The sequence below is a fragment of the Corythoichthys intestinalis genome, chromosome 1 (assembly GCF_030265065.1).
Source record: "Corythoichthys intestinalis isolate RoL2023-P3 chromosome 1, ASM3026506v1, whole genome shotgun sequence".
NCBI classification, from domain to species: Eukaryota; Metazoa; Chordata; class Actinopteri; order Syngnathiformes; family Syngnathidae; genus Corythoichthys; species Corythoichthys intestinalis.
The window spans coordinates 520,919-535,753 of NC_080395.1; the positions used below are offsets into that span (position 1 = coordinate 520,919).

The window sequence follows — 14,835 nt, forward strand, 5'->3', positions numbered from 1 at the left end:
AAACTCAACTTACTGACGGATTGCAAGCAACTATCAGCACCCATCTGAAGGCGCGTTGCTCTCATTGTTGGTTTTTATTGGTCATTTTCTTGTTCACCTGCCTAATCTTGCTTGTACTCATGTTGCCGCCTCTAGTGCTCAATGACGGTATAGTTGCACAGGGTTTATTGATTGTGCCGAAGGCATGAAACCGAAATGATCAATTCACCATGAGGAAATTAAAACAACCCCAAACAAAAATAACGTGTTACGCAGGTGACAATTTGATGAGTAGCGAGTAAAAAGTATAGATACGGGCTGTAAAAGTAAAAAGTACCACTCCGTATTTGTACTCCAGTAAAGTACAGATACACAGAAAATGTACTTAAGGTCAGTAACAAACATTCCACCACTGATATTTAGTTTTAGTTTAGTTTTTGACCCATTAAGGATCAGCGACATCTGTCCCAGAAAGGGATGGACAAAAACATAAACCCATAAGCCCAACCCTTAAATATATATATAAATATATATATTTTTAAATTCTAAAAAAAACAATTATCAGAAACGTCTTCTTTTTCCCAGCTCCAAGACGACTGACACCGCTCACTCCTCCCAATCTTTTGGGGCGGTTCTTGATGACGTCAGGCAAAGCGGGCGGACTCTTTGGGTAAACAACAAGTCCGCGATCAAAACAAATCTGCAGCATCAACTAAGCTCGACGACCGCGCCCCGAACAACAACAAGGAGAATATTTATTTTTGACACGTTCGGGTGAGTTAAAACACGCTTGCTATCTTTGAGGAGAAACTTGACAACCTTTTAACATATCGTTCTTTGTCTTTTGTCCTCTGCCGTGACGTCACTTCAGCTGTTGTTGCCCAAACTAGTCTAACGGAGGGAACTCACAGTGGCCAGATAATACATCGCTCTCTTAAGTACTAAGTAAGTACTAAGTCTAAGTATTTAGTCTCAAGTCCTAAATTATGGTGGCCAAATAACGCAGGCTTAAATTGCAAGCTAATACGCCTTGGATACGCTTGCTCACAGTTGCAGTTTTTTCCCCTCGATTATTTTGACTTAAAAAAAAGAAAGAAAAAAAAAACCCCTCGTGTATGGCGTCATCTAATGTTATCAACTCTTTCGAGATTTGTATAAAATGAGGTGGTGGGAGACGCGTTAGTTTCACTGGGTGTGATGACAATAATGGAATTTGATGTGTTTGTTGTATAATGTTTGTCAATGTAGTTGCTTTGAGGTATGTGTGTCCTCTGTGGGATATTTTTTGTGGGGTCGGGGGTGTAACGTGAGGTCACGTATGCTGTACATCTATAAATCACTGTGACGTAATACGTCAAAACGTTGGGAACTCCTGACAGGCGCCGTGTGCGGTGGCGGCCACAAGAGGGAGACAAAAGTCTTTCTTGTTATGGAGATGCTTTTCAAAGCAGGGCTCCAGTCCCACATACACCATAAATATTGCTTCAAACTCTTGATTTGATTGTGGGAAAAAAAGTCAAAAGCTCAATTTTGTGTCTTTACACCTCTCATAAATGATCACAATGATTATATTTCATTTCACGCAGTTTTCCACGACGATGATCGGCAGGATCATTTCTCAGCTGCTGGGCGGCGGCCGACCCGACGAGACGGGCGACGCGCTAGACGAGCCGCTGGAGTTTGAGGAGGGTGGCTGGGTCATCGTCAGGATGCCCGGTGGGAAACGCGGCACGCTCACGGGCACGCACATTCGCACGCAGGCGACGCAAACACGAACCAGAGTGAACACAAACGACATAGAAAACAAGTACACAGAGATACACGTTAGAAATCAGCACACAACTCAATAAACGCACACAAACAAACAATAGCCACAATGTACAAGCTCACCCAATAGACTGAGATAAGATAAGCACACACATCAAGCAGTAGGTAAAAATATATGGCGGAAAACAGACAAAACTGGAAAAGCAGTTTCTGCTCTTGCACCCTTCTTTAAAATAAACTGCTGTATTTTAAGCCAAAAGAAATGTTGCGTTTGATAGACCAATATGTCAATATGCTGCCATAGCAGATTCATGGCACATTAGGCCCCCGAAGTATTTTTAATTTGTCCGTTTTACCCTGGGAACCCCCGTTTACAGATGTCGTGCAACCGCTTTTGTTTCAACCTAACCATAAAAAGAAGGTATGTAATCGTATTTATTATTCAAAATGTCATGTCTGTCGAATATTTCATTCAAAAAAAACAAAACAAAAAAAAAAACAACTTAAAAAAATTATTCACTCGCATATTTTAAACTTTTAAACAAATTATGACACAATGAAAAAAATAATGTCTGTAAATAGGTCACGGATGTCTACCTCATAACTATCGCTCAATTGTATTTTTTTTGTTACTTTCGGATTTTCCCCAATATTTTAGCTGATAAATAATCGATCCAAACAAAGAAAAATTGAAAACAAAAGTTTAAACGGGTAAATATACAAAAATGAAAATCTTGATTACTGCTTGATGTCTGCAATTTCTGCATCGCAACCCTTGTTATATGACCATGTTTCACCCATAAAATCCGACTGTGGCTATTCACAGCTGTGTCTTGACACTCAGTGGTACATGCTACATGGGTTTTTTGATCGGAAAGAGGTAAGTACGCCATAATATCTCGTTTAAAATCATGGCGTCTTTAATTATGCTCTCGTGTGCTCTCACCTCCAGTTCGAGTTTTGCTGTTTAAAATTGATTAATTTATTTTAAAAAAAAAAAGCTCTCCTGTTCAACATTTCTTCTTTCTTCTTTCCCCAGAAAATTGAGATTTGAAACTTTCCAATGATGTATCACACATGCATATAGGACAATTTTGAAATTTGGCCAAATTGGGGGTCTCAGAGCGGAACTTCAAGTCACCTGAGTGTTTTCCGCCATATCCAATCTACACACAAATATACACACACGCAAAACTGCACGCAAACATTGTATACACACAATATATTGATTTGATTATACAGTACTTCATTTAAACAACTGGTCTAAACAACCAATAATCTATTAAAAAAATCTTGAAAATTCTATACAAACCTTTTAATGTCATTGTACATAGACTAACACAATAGATATAGCGTAATACATTACAGCAAGGGTGTCCAAACTTTTTTTCCCTTGTACGAGGCCGTTTTGAGATCCGAAATACAGAACATGTCCCCGATCCGATGCCGTGAGCAGAAATCGGTCACGTCATTTTCGGGGGATTGTAATTGGGTAAAAAAAAGATTAAAAAAAGATAGAATGTATTTCTTTTTATTTTGAAGAATCAAGTCATTGGCTGCTATTGCGGGCCATAGTTTGGACACCACTGCATTAAACACACACACGGAAGATAAGTACACAAACACAGCATACGTTAGATACACAAAATATACACACAAATATATATTTTTGACGTGAGTACATTGTTGTTGTGGTCAGAAGCCGGTCCCCTTTTGTCCCCCGAGGAGGCGGCGGACCCCCTTGAGAACCTCCTGATAGAGCACCCTAGCATGTCCGTTTATCAGATGAGCCGAGGAGCAGAAGATGAGCGAGAAGGTTCAGATGAAGAGGAGGAAAACCTTTCTCCCAGGTGAACCGTTTCGTACTCACTCTTCTGCGATTTGCAATGACAGATGTCCAATCAGCCTTTTGCTAGATGTCCTTTCTTTTTAAAGTGGGAGGATGGTTTTTTAACAAGAAATCAACCAGGAAGCTGCAGCTCATCCAGATTGCTGCGCTCATGGAATAAGCTTTGCTGGTTTCATTTTGGCAAAGGAAACCACTCAAATGAACTTGCTGGCTGCCACTGGTGCTAATAGATGTCCAATCTTTTCATCGTTCTACTTTGAATGTAAATGAATTCATCATTCATTCGCTGCCAGCCTCCCACTTTAATCTGTCACTGTCCTTTGCTGCCAATAAGTTATTTTTTTCCAGATATACTCAGAATTGAGCTCTTTTCCCCCCAAAATAAAAGTGAAACTCCTCGAAACAACTTACAGGTAGTCCCCAGGTTATGAACGAGTTCTGTTCTTAAATTGGAATGAACCCTTGAACTACCTCTAAATCTCAAAATAACTATCCAAAAAGTGTTGTATTTTGTTTAATGATGGCGTATACACTGCTCTCTGGTGGCAGCGTTGGGTCTGGCTGGACTGTCGCTTTATATGACTGAGAAGCAGACGTCTGTAAGTTGTTTCAGCTAATATATGCATTTGTAATTAGGTTTTGAGCAACAGTTTGTGGAGTTACGTGTGAGCGATTCGCTATGAGAATTGTAAATACGATAGCATTCGTAGCATTTAAACTAGCGGACTTTAGTTAGGCAAATTAGGCTCATTTAATTGACTAAATTTGCATATTGATCAGACTAGATCGATGTTGGAACACCAGTTGTTTTCTGTCAAGTGTTTTATTGTTAAAATGTGTGTCGTTTTGAACGTAAGTGTTACAGCCTTACAAATTGTCAAAAGTGCAGCGAGTCAAAAGCTTCAAAAAGCACAATTGTTTAATGTCTGTAAAGCTCAACAGCTTCAAGTTTAGTGAGGACAGAACACATCGTATTAATCAAGTAAAAATAAGATACAGTGAGGTACAATAAGGTACTGTTTAAGCGAGTGTTGAAAAAAAAAAAATCAACAAAAACGACTGGAGACAAAATGGTGGACGAGACTCCGACATGGTAAAGTCAAAGTCACATTAGTTGAATATGTCGTAACCCTATACTTCTTCATGCTTAAACAAAACATCAAATTTACAAAAAAAATAGTTGGGCGGGGTAGACTTTAAAGGCGCTATGAAATAATACAGCGAGTGATTTTAAAATGATACGTCATATTTTGGACACAGATCCATCCTTCAAAAAAAAGCGATAGAAAATGCTTACTGTGCAGCAAAAGTAGGCACACATCTGCCATCTTTTGGTGCAAAGTAGCAACTACACGAGGCGCCATATTTGAAGCTCTGGCCTGCCGTAGTCAGCAATATTCCAGAGTTGCGTAACGGAAAATAACTGATTTCTGCAGGAGCCGATTCGCCAACGAGTCGCAAAAATAATCGGCGATTAATCGACTGTCAAAATATTTGCGGCAGATCTCATCTTTCAAAATACCACGAGGAAAAAAAATCTTGAAATATTTATAATTAAAAAAAAAAAATCATTAGAGTGGCTTTTCTAACCTTGTACGTGTTTGCCTATTGCGGTAGATTGAAAATTTTCTCGCCACGGCGTGTCCTTCCAGGCCCGTGAATTCGCCGTCATCTTCGGCGCCCTCGCGTCGACGCGTTTCCTGGCGTCTGGCGGCGTGGGGCGTCCCCCTGCCCTCCGAAGTCCTCTTTTGCGGCAGGGCGGCGGTCGAGCGCAAGAAGCTGAGCCGCGGCGCTTTGCTCAGGCAGAACTTGACGGCGAAAGCGCGCCGCTCGCCGCCCGCCGAACGCCACGTCAAGCAGCCCAGCCAGCGTCTCTACAACTACTGAGACTTCTTTTCTTGTACACTTTGTGAAAAGTATGACATGCTAAAAAAAATGTTTGTCGTGACTCTTGGATGTTACTCACACGTTTGATGTGTAAATACAAGCTTTTTTAATGTATAATAAAATGTGCAAAAAAATCAAATAAATCTCATTTCATAACTTCAAGTCCAGATTTCATATTTTGAACATGTGGCCGAGGGGTTAGCACGTCCGCCTCACAGTTCTGCGAGCAAGGCTTCAATTCCGGGTTCCTTTGTAGTGTTTGCATGTTCTCACCGAGCCTGCGTGGATTTTCTCCAAGGGACTTGACTTCCCAAAAAGATGCGTGATTGAACACGCATGTGTTGTCTGTTTGTTTTTGTTTTTTTAATTGTCCGTAGGTATCAGTGTGTGCGTGAATGGTTGTTTCATTGTACCCTGCCATTGGCTGGGTGTATCCCGCCTCGTGTCCGTAGTTAGCTGGGATAGGCTCCTCCAGCACCTCCGCGACCCTGGTGACGAGAAGCGGCATGGAAAATGAATGAATTAGCGCTGCAATGATGAATCGATTAACTCCAGTAATTCGATTAGGTAAAAAGCTTCGAATCAAATTTTGCTGCTTCGAGTATTCGTGGATTTTTAGAGTGGGGTTTTAATGGTTTGTTTTGAAAGTGTTTGCATTTAGTTTTATTGATTTGGGAATACATTGCCCTCTAGTGGCAACAATGAATATGACATTAAACATGGCTGAATCCAGCTCCTCTCTGTTAAGAACAACATAAGGTAAGCTTTTGTTTGAGCTAATATGTTGTTTTTTTTTTTTTTTTAATGAATTTGTAATTTAGTTCTTAGGTATATTTAGCCGTTCTTTTTTTTTTGTGGGAACTAGTGAATGTTTGGTTAAGACCATTGTAAAATAACATAATTCTATAGCATTTGAGCTAGCGGATTTTTGCTCTGCAAATTAGCCAATTGTTGTTTTGTCGTACTTAGATCCTCATTGATTATTTTTTAATGCTGTTTAAAGCAAAGCTCAGGTATTTTATTTTTAAATGAAGGCGCAATTCTGTAAAGTTCGAAGAAACAGTCGGGAAATTTTATTTTGTGTACGCATTTAATGCTCTTCTAAAAGTGTTTGCATTTAGTTTAATTGATTTGGGGGTGGGGGGGAATACATTGCCCTCTAGTGGCAACAATGAATATGACATTAAACATGGCTGAATCCAGCTCCTCTCTGTTAAGACCAACATAAGGTAAGCTTTTGTTTGAGCTAAGATGTTTTTTTTAAAACATGCATTTGTAATTTAGTTCTTAGGTATATTTAGCCGTTCTTTTTTTTTCGTGTGTGGGAACTAATTAATGTTTTGTTAAGACCATTGTAAAATAACATAATTTTATAGCATTTGAGCAAGCGGATTTTTGCTCTGCAAATTAGCCAATTGTTGTTTTGTAGTACTTAGATCCTCATTGATTTTTTTTTTTTTTAAGCTGTTTGAAGCAAAGCTCAGGTATTTTATTTTTAAATGAAGGCGCAATTCTGTAAAGTTTGAAGAAACAGTCGGGGAATTTTATTTTGTGTACGCTTTTAATGCTGTATTTAATTTTATTGATTTGGGTGGATACACTGACGTCTAGTGGCAACAGTAAATATGACATACAGTTGTGGTCAAAAGTTTACATACACTTGTGAAGAACATAATGTCATGGCTCTCTTGAGTTTCCAGTTATTTCTACAACTCTGATTTTTCTCTGATAGAGTGATTGGAACAGATACTTCTTTGTCACAAAAAACATTCATGAAGTTTGGTTCTTTTATGACTTTATTATGGGTGAACAGAAAAAAGTGATCAAATCTGCTGGGTCAAAAAATATACATACAGCAGCGCTAATATTTGGTAACATGTCCCTTGGCCATTTTCACTTCAATTAGGCGCTTTTGGTAGCCATCCATAAGCTTCTGGCAAGCTTCTGGTTGAATCTTTGACCACTCCTCTTGACAGAATTGGTGCAGTTCAGTTAAATTTGATGGCTTTCTGACATGGACTTCTTTCTTCAGCATTGTCCACAAGTTCTCAATGGGGTTTAAGTCAGGACTTTGGGAAGGCCATTCGAAAACCTTAATTCTAGCCTGATTTAGCCATTCCATTACCACTTTTAATGTGTATTTAGGGTCATTGCCTGTTGGAACACCCAACTGCACCCAAGACCCAATCTTCGGGCTGATGACGTTAGGTTATCTTGAAGAATTTGAAGGTAATCCTCCTTCTTCATTAGCCCATTTACTCTCTGTAAAGCATCAGTTCCATTGGTAGCAAAACAGCCCCACAGCATAATACTACCACCACCGTGCTTGACGGTAGGCATGGTGTACTTGAGGTTAAAGGCCTCACCTTTTCTCCTCCAAACATATTGCTGGGCATTGTGGCCAAACAGCTGGATTTTTGTTTCGTCTGACCACAGAACTTTCCTCCAGAAGGTCTTATCTTTGTCCATGTGATCAGCAGCAAACTTCAGTCGAGCCTTAAGGTGCCGCTTTTGGAGCAAGGGCTTCCTTCTTGCACGGCAGCCTCTCAGTCCATGGAGATGCAAAACGCGCTTGACTGTGGACACTGACACCTGTGTTCCAGCAGCTTCTAACTCTTGGCAGATCTGCTTTTTGGTGATTCTCGGTTGAATCTTCACCCTCCTGACCAATTTTCTCTCAGCAGCAGGTGATAGCTTGCGTTTTCTTCCTGATCGTGGCAGTGACAAAACAGTGCCATGCACTTTATACTTACAAATAATTGCTTGCACTGTGGCTCTTGGGACCTGCAGCTGCTTTGAAATGGCTCCAAGTGACTTTCCTGACTTGTTCAAGTCAATGATTCGCTTTTTCAGATCCATGTATGTATATTTTTGAGCCAGCAGATTTGATCACTTTTTCTGTTCACCCATAATAAAGTCATAAAAGAACCAAACTTCATGAATGTTTTTTGTGACAAAGAAGTATCTGTTCCAATCACTCTATCAGAGAAAAATCAGAGTTGTGGAAATAACTGGAAACTCAAGAGAGCCATGACATTATGTTCTTCACAAGCGTATGTAAACTTTTGACCACAACTGTAACTCGTTTGACATGGCTGAATCCAGCTGCTACCGGTTTAGACCAAGATAAGGTAAGCTTTTGGTTGAACTAATATGTTTTTTTTTTAATGCATTTGTGTTTTAGTTCTTAGGTATATTTAGCTTTTTTTGTGGGAAGGTGATTTTTTTTAGAGCATTGTAAAATAACGTTAGCATTTTATAGCATTTGAGCTAGCAGACTTTTTCTCTGCAAGAGAGCTAATTGTTCTTTTGTTGTACTTAGATACCCATTTATTTATGCCGTTTGAAGTCAAGCTCGTATTTTATTTTTAAATGAAGGTGCAATTCTGTAAAGTTTGAAGAAACAGGCAGGGAATTTTATTTTGTATACGCATTTAATGCTCTTTTAAAAGTGTTTGCATTTAATTTCATTGATTTGGGTGGATACACTGACGTCTAGTGGCAACAGTGAATATGACATAACTCGTTTAACATGGCTGAATCCAGCTGCTGCTGGTTAAGACCAACATAAGGTAAGCTTTTGTTTGAACTAAAATGTTTTTTTTTTTTTAATGCATTTGTATTTTAGTTCTTAGGTATATTTTGCTTTTTTTTTGTGGGAAGGTGATTTTTTAGAGCATTGTAAAATAACGTTAGCATTTTATAGCATTTGAGCTAGCGGACTTTTTTTCTGCAAGTGAGCTAATTGTTCTTTTGTTGTACTTAGATACCCATTTATTTATGCCGTTTGAAGGCAAGCTAGTATTTTTTTTTTTTTTTTAAATGAAACTGCACTTCTGTATAGTTTGAAGAAATTCTATCTTTGCATTTCATGCTCTTTTGAAAGTACAATCTTAGCAAGCCTTTACATCTCCTAGAATTGATTCTGCAACACATTAAATGTTCCTAAGCCGATGACTCAATTATTCAAACTAACCACTTGATTAATTGACTACTAAAATAATTGATAGCTGCAGCCTTAGAATACAGTAAATGAATAAACATGTTATCTGAAAATGTTCTTAAATCGTCCAATTCATTGATAGTAGGAACTGCTCGTGAATCCTGAACATGAGTTCATTCGCCCCTCCCGTTCCAAATGGATTGGGCGTCTAGCGCTGTCAATGGTACTGAAAGATTTGCCATTTCTCCAGTTGAACTCACTGGCTGTCATTGATGCCAAAATGTACAGGAAGTGACCCGGAAATCATTTGGACCGGGAGAGGCTAATTTGACTCCAACAACGGCACCGAAACACGATCACATCACGCCTTTTTAGTTGGAATACATTTTATTTTTCTTATAAGTACAGTTCAGTAGTTACAAAACGAAGCATCTGCCATGAGGATACAGCCAAACACGAGACACCACTTGGAACCCGCCGTCGCGACTCCTCCCGCCGGAAAAGTCGGCGGCGGGCCCGAGGAAGTCCAAAGAAAAAGTCAAAAGCCACATCGAGTATAGATCCAACTAAAGTCTCGGGCGGGCGGGACCAAGATTATTATCATTCTTCTAATATCGGGGTCTGTACATGAGCGCGTTAGAATCCTTCTTTTCACATAAAAACCAGGAAAAAAAACAAACATTTCACGATGCCAAGGGGACGCACAAACACACAACCCAAAGTTTCGTTAGTTAGCTAGTGTCGCGTTTGGAATCGTCGTTCGGAATCGTCGTTATAATATCACAGTGCAAAATACTTCCGGGAACGCTCGAAGAAAAGGTGGAAAGGTCCTCCTCCTCGGCCTGTTTTTTTGTACGTTTCGCAGCACGGGAGACGATTGTCATCTTTTTTTCTTGGCGGGCGGAGACCGAGTATCGGGATTTCCCGCTTTGATCGTCGATTTACCGTCAGCCAAGTTTTCAATGTCCAACTATTGAAATTTTCCCAGACTGAAAAAGAAGTACGTTTTAAAAACTTTAAATATGAAAAAGGCAAATGGAGTTTATTGATTAAATTGGCCTTAATCGTCAGCAAAGGTTGTATGTATGATGAAGTATTAGGGCAGTGGTCTCAAACCGGTCCTCAAAGGGCCGCAGGGGGTACTGGATTTCATTCCAACCAAACGAGACAAATACCTTTTCACCAATCTGGTTTCTTACAAGTGTAATCAGTTGATTGCAATCAGGTGCTGCTTATGTTAGTAGAAACCTCATTGGTTGAACTGTTTGTGCTGGATCTGTTGGAACAAAAACCAGGACCCACTGCGGCCCTTTGTGGAGTCGGTTTGAGACCGCTGTATTAGGGCAACACAAAGCAATAGGATTACAAGAATAAAGTTGGAGTTTTACATGAGAGGAAAGTCATACATTGTAATATTTATTACCAGATTAACGTTGTGAGAAACGTCACATGACCTGATTAAAGTTGTAATGCTATGTACTACAAGTAAAATGCAACATAGCTAGCCTATGTCATATTATGAGGAAAAAGTTGAAACGTTAGATCATTTTACGTAATATTGCGAAATTAAAGTCACAATAATATGAGAATAAAGTCCTTAATATAAATTAGTTAGTCACAGTATTATGTCCTTATATGACATAGCTTTACGTTAAGGATGCAGTGCAGCTAAATTAGCTAAATGACTTTGCCACTTCTGTTAAAATGAACTGATGAAATGTTAAAATGAATGATAAAATGAGTTGCAACTGGTGAGGCAATCCATTTCACAAATAAGGAAATCTTTCATCTTTTGGCACATTTACATCAAATCATAATCAATACAAGGATTTAAACTAATACTTCCTCATTGCTCCCTACAGAGGTAAGATAACATTATGTCATATTTAGCTAGTTTGGCTAATTGAACCGGACTGCATCTGTACATATTATGTAACGTAATACTGTACTACGATTTTCTTCTCGTAACGTTACGATTTAGTAATACCACGTAAAATGTAGTAACATTTTTCTCGTAATATCGCGTTGCGTATTGACAAAGCTTTTTTTGTTCAGATTTGAATTTTTCATTGATTTTATTTGTGGGAGAAGACACATTTATCCCCCCCCCCCCCCCCAAAAAAAAAAAAAAGTTCAACAGCTTCATTAAGTTTCCTTATCATTCAACATTTTAATTATTTAACAAAAAAAGTATTATTTTTTTAAATTGAAATATTCATTTTATTTCTCAAGACGCTTCAAATTTGCAGGATCCCCCCCCTTTAAGAATAAAACAAATATTTCTAACAAATAGGCATTTATTATTATGATTCTTTTTTTGGTGGCTTGTGTTAGGTGTAGAGTAGCCAAAAACTGGACTCAAAGTAAGAGTAGCGTTTCTTCAAAATAATATTACTCAAGTCAAAGTAGTCATCCAAAAAATGGACTGGAATGCAAATGGTATGTATTGACTGAAAAGAATACCCAAGTCATGAATAACTGCTTGCAATAGCAGATTTTGTTTCAACAATGGTTGTATATTTCGTTTTCTCAGCATGTCATCTAAATGAACTGTTATTATCAGACTGTACTGTTACCTATTACGTGACCATATTAGGGAAGAGAAATGAACAAAAATCATTGAATTTTGACGACAAATCGAGAAAGATCACCCGTGCAAAGAGCAATTCCTACCATGAAATTAAAATCTATCACGTCTCCGCTTTTCAATCGTCTATCGGTGCCAAATAGAAACTTGTAAGCTAGAGTTTGAAATCCGCGCTTTGAGTCACGTCGTCTCGAACGGGCCGGCGTGATCGTAGGAGTTACGACTGCAAGCTTGCGCGCGGTCATGTGACGGTGTTGTCGATTATTGCTGCGACGTCTTGTTGGAGAAACTGCTAGGGCCACCGTGCTGGCAAAAATAAATTCAAAAGCGGAAAAATCTAAAGTAGCGGGGTAAGTGAAGCGTTTCTTCTTCAGAAATCTACTCAAGTATCGCATGGTACAACTACACTTTGAAGTAGATTTTTCCTCAAAAAGTTAATCGAGTAAATCTAATTGAGCAAAACTGTGACACTCTTATAAGAAGCATTCAAAATAAAGTGTTAGGTTTTTTTTCTAGGGAGATTTTTCTGGGATAATTTAAAAATTTGGTCAGGATATGTTTGAGAAAAGTTTTTTGTGTGTTTTGAGTGACAAGATTTGTTTTCATTTACATTTATTTTTTTTTTGCCAAGAAAAGTCAGAAATTTTTAAGGGAAAAGAATAACCCGAGTGGATACCGTTGTTTTGGCTCTCGATTCCGACGACCGACTGTGTGGTATCGCTAAAGTTTTTTTGGAAAAAATATTTCAAAACAAAATGTTTTTTTTAATTAATACGAAAGTACTGCATTCTAAGTTGAAAATATAAAGCAATTGCTAACAGGCCTTGGTCAGACACAGCTGAAATCAATGGCTGCCATCGACGTTTGAGCCCTTCCACGTCAAATGGAGTGGACGTCTACTAGTAATAAACTTACTGACATTCAAAGGTGAAACATTGTCAAAGTTGGCATTTGCGCTTCTCGTCTTGTCGTGCAAAATCCCTTCAACAGTTGGACTTGAAAACTTATCCGTCGACCAAACGAAGCCGCTTTTAGGGTCATCCCGAAAGTTCACGGCAAAAGCCCATACGCCGACTTTTATGTGAGCAGTGTATTATATATCTATTTAAAAATGAGAGGAGAGAACCCAAAGCGTACGTCCTAAGAGTCTAAGCATAGCTAACGCGGCTTGGTCCGAGCTAAGGTTATACACAACATGTCCTTCTTTTTCTTGCATCGCCATCCTCCTCTTCCTCCTCCTCATCAGTAGTATTCAGCAACACTGTGCAACGACGACGGCTGGCGGTATTTTACAAAAACCCTCGTTTTGCTTTTTTTTTTTTTCTTTCTTTTAATTCTTCCAGAGAGAAGAACGTCGGCTTGATAAACGCCTCTTCTTTTTTTTTTTCTTTTCTTTTACGACGCTCCTTGGGAACGTCCTCCCTAAATCTCTTTATGTACATTGAGAAAAAAACAACAACCGAAAATAGGAGGAAGGGCGCCTCTATGTGGGCGGAAGGGTTAAGTACATCTTGGGGCAGTTCAAGTGCTCCTTGTTCAGTTCACAATCATCGAAAAAAGTCACACGTTGTCGGTTCTTGCCAAACACGCAGTGGGGAAAAGTCACTGATTATTTGTCTAGGAAATGAATTGAGTGCCATTGACATAAATAGATGTCCAAACTCGCTTCACATGGATTGGACGTCTACCAGTGATAAACTCATTTAGTTTTTAGTAGATTGGATTATTGCAATGGCATATATACATAATGTAGGAACTTTCATATAGATTGAACGCCTATTTGTGATAAACACATTTCCAAAGTTTTTAGTAGATTGAAATGGTATATTTACAGGTTTTAAGGACAAGAAAAAATCAATTAGGAAACTGCAGTTAACCCAGAAAGCTTTTATTTATTTTAAAGAAATTCTTCATTTTTAATTTAATTTTCCAATTTAATGTTCTGTATATATTGGATATATATATTTTATGATTTATATACTTATAAGGGCAATCCCAATGCTTTTTAATTGTTAATTCAATCCATCCTAAAACAAATCAACAAAATAATCAGTGACTTTTTGATTGCAAATGGAAAAAACCCAACATACAAACACAGATTAAAGTCCTCCTCAGTTTTTTTTGTTTTTTGTTCTTTGCATCTTGTTTTTTTTTTTTTCTTTTCCATTTAACGACAGCCTCGGAAACGTCGCTAACCGTTTAGCTAGCCAGCTAACGTGGCTAATCTACAGAAGAATACATTCCGGGTACGATATTTAGATTTCCAAGTATACAAAGTCTCGCTTTGCGGAATACAGGAGAGACACTCGAGAGAAAAAAAAAAAGGAAGGAAAGCCAAAAAGTTGTCCGAAAGATGACGGGAAGTGCTCGTCGTCACACAGGTAGTTTCAAAACAAAAGTGTTTTCAATTTTAGGTCCGTCTTACGAGCGCGCGTCCGTTTAAATAAAGTTTTCCTTCCTCGACGTTCGGTTCAGTTTTGCTCGTCGCGGTCCAGGTCGGCCAGCTCGTCGAGGTCACTGTTGAGGTGGTCCTGGTCCAGGTTCAGGGCGGGGTCGAGGGTCAGCGGCTGCTCCTCCTCCTCCTCCTCCGACATCCAGGCGGGCACTAGAATACCACGCAACACCAGACGGTTAGCCGACAAAGCCACGCTGGCAAATAAAAGATAAACTGTGATTTAAAATTGCGTCTTTTTCATCGCGAGTCCGTTGCAGCCAGGCGAGTCAAACGACGCTAACGCGCCGCGACAACTTTTTAACGACTTTGCGAGCCGCTGAACAATAACCGTGATCATCATATGCGATTTCAACTCGGATCCGTCCCAA

The 14,835-nt window shown here is 39.0% G+C and overlaps 2 protein-coding genes across 4 annotated transcripts in view; one reads left to right on the forward strand and one right to left on the reverse strand.

Annotated features, from left to right (window-relative positions):
- The first annotated feature begins 589 nt into the window (after window positions 1-589).
- On the forward strand, window positions 590-7,061 carry si:ch211-260e23.9 (uncharacterized protein LOC555795 homolog). Of its 2 annotated transcripts, none has more exons than XM_057851325.1 (5): window positions 590-753; window positions 851-924; window positions 1,566-1,695; window positions 3,449-3,596; window positions 5,248-7,061. In XM_057851325.1, the coding sequence occupies exons 3-5, from the start codon at window positions 1,578-1,580 to the stop codon at window positions 5,480-5,482; spliced, it is 501 nt and encodes a 166-aa protein (XP_057707308.1). In that variant the 5' UTR covers window positions 590-753; window positions 851-924; window positions 1,566-1,577; the 3' UTR covers window positions 5,483-7,061. The 2 variants fall into 2 exon arrangements, with proteins under 2 accessions (XP_057707308.1, XP_057707307.1); XM_057851324.1 differs by having other exon boundaries at window positions 3,446-3,596; window positions 5,248-7,048.
- A 4,474-nt stretch (window positions 7,062-11,535) lies between these two features.
- The window catches only part of znf536 (zinc finger protein 536), a 542,639-nt gene continuing 539,339 nt past the window's right edge, over window positions 11,536-14,835 (reverse strand). For both annotated transcript variants that reach the window (XM_057853244.1, XM_057853236.1), the window contains exon 8: window positions 11,536-14,617. In XM_057853244.1, the coding sequence (XP_057709227.1) occupies window positions 14,484-14,617 (134 nt within the window). In that variant the 3' untranslated portion in view covers window positions 11,536-14,483. The remainder of the gene's footprint in view (window positions 14,618-14,835) is intronic.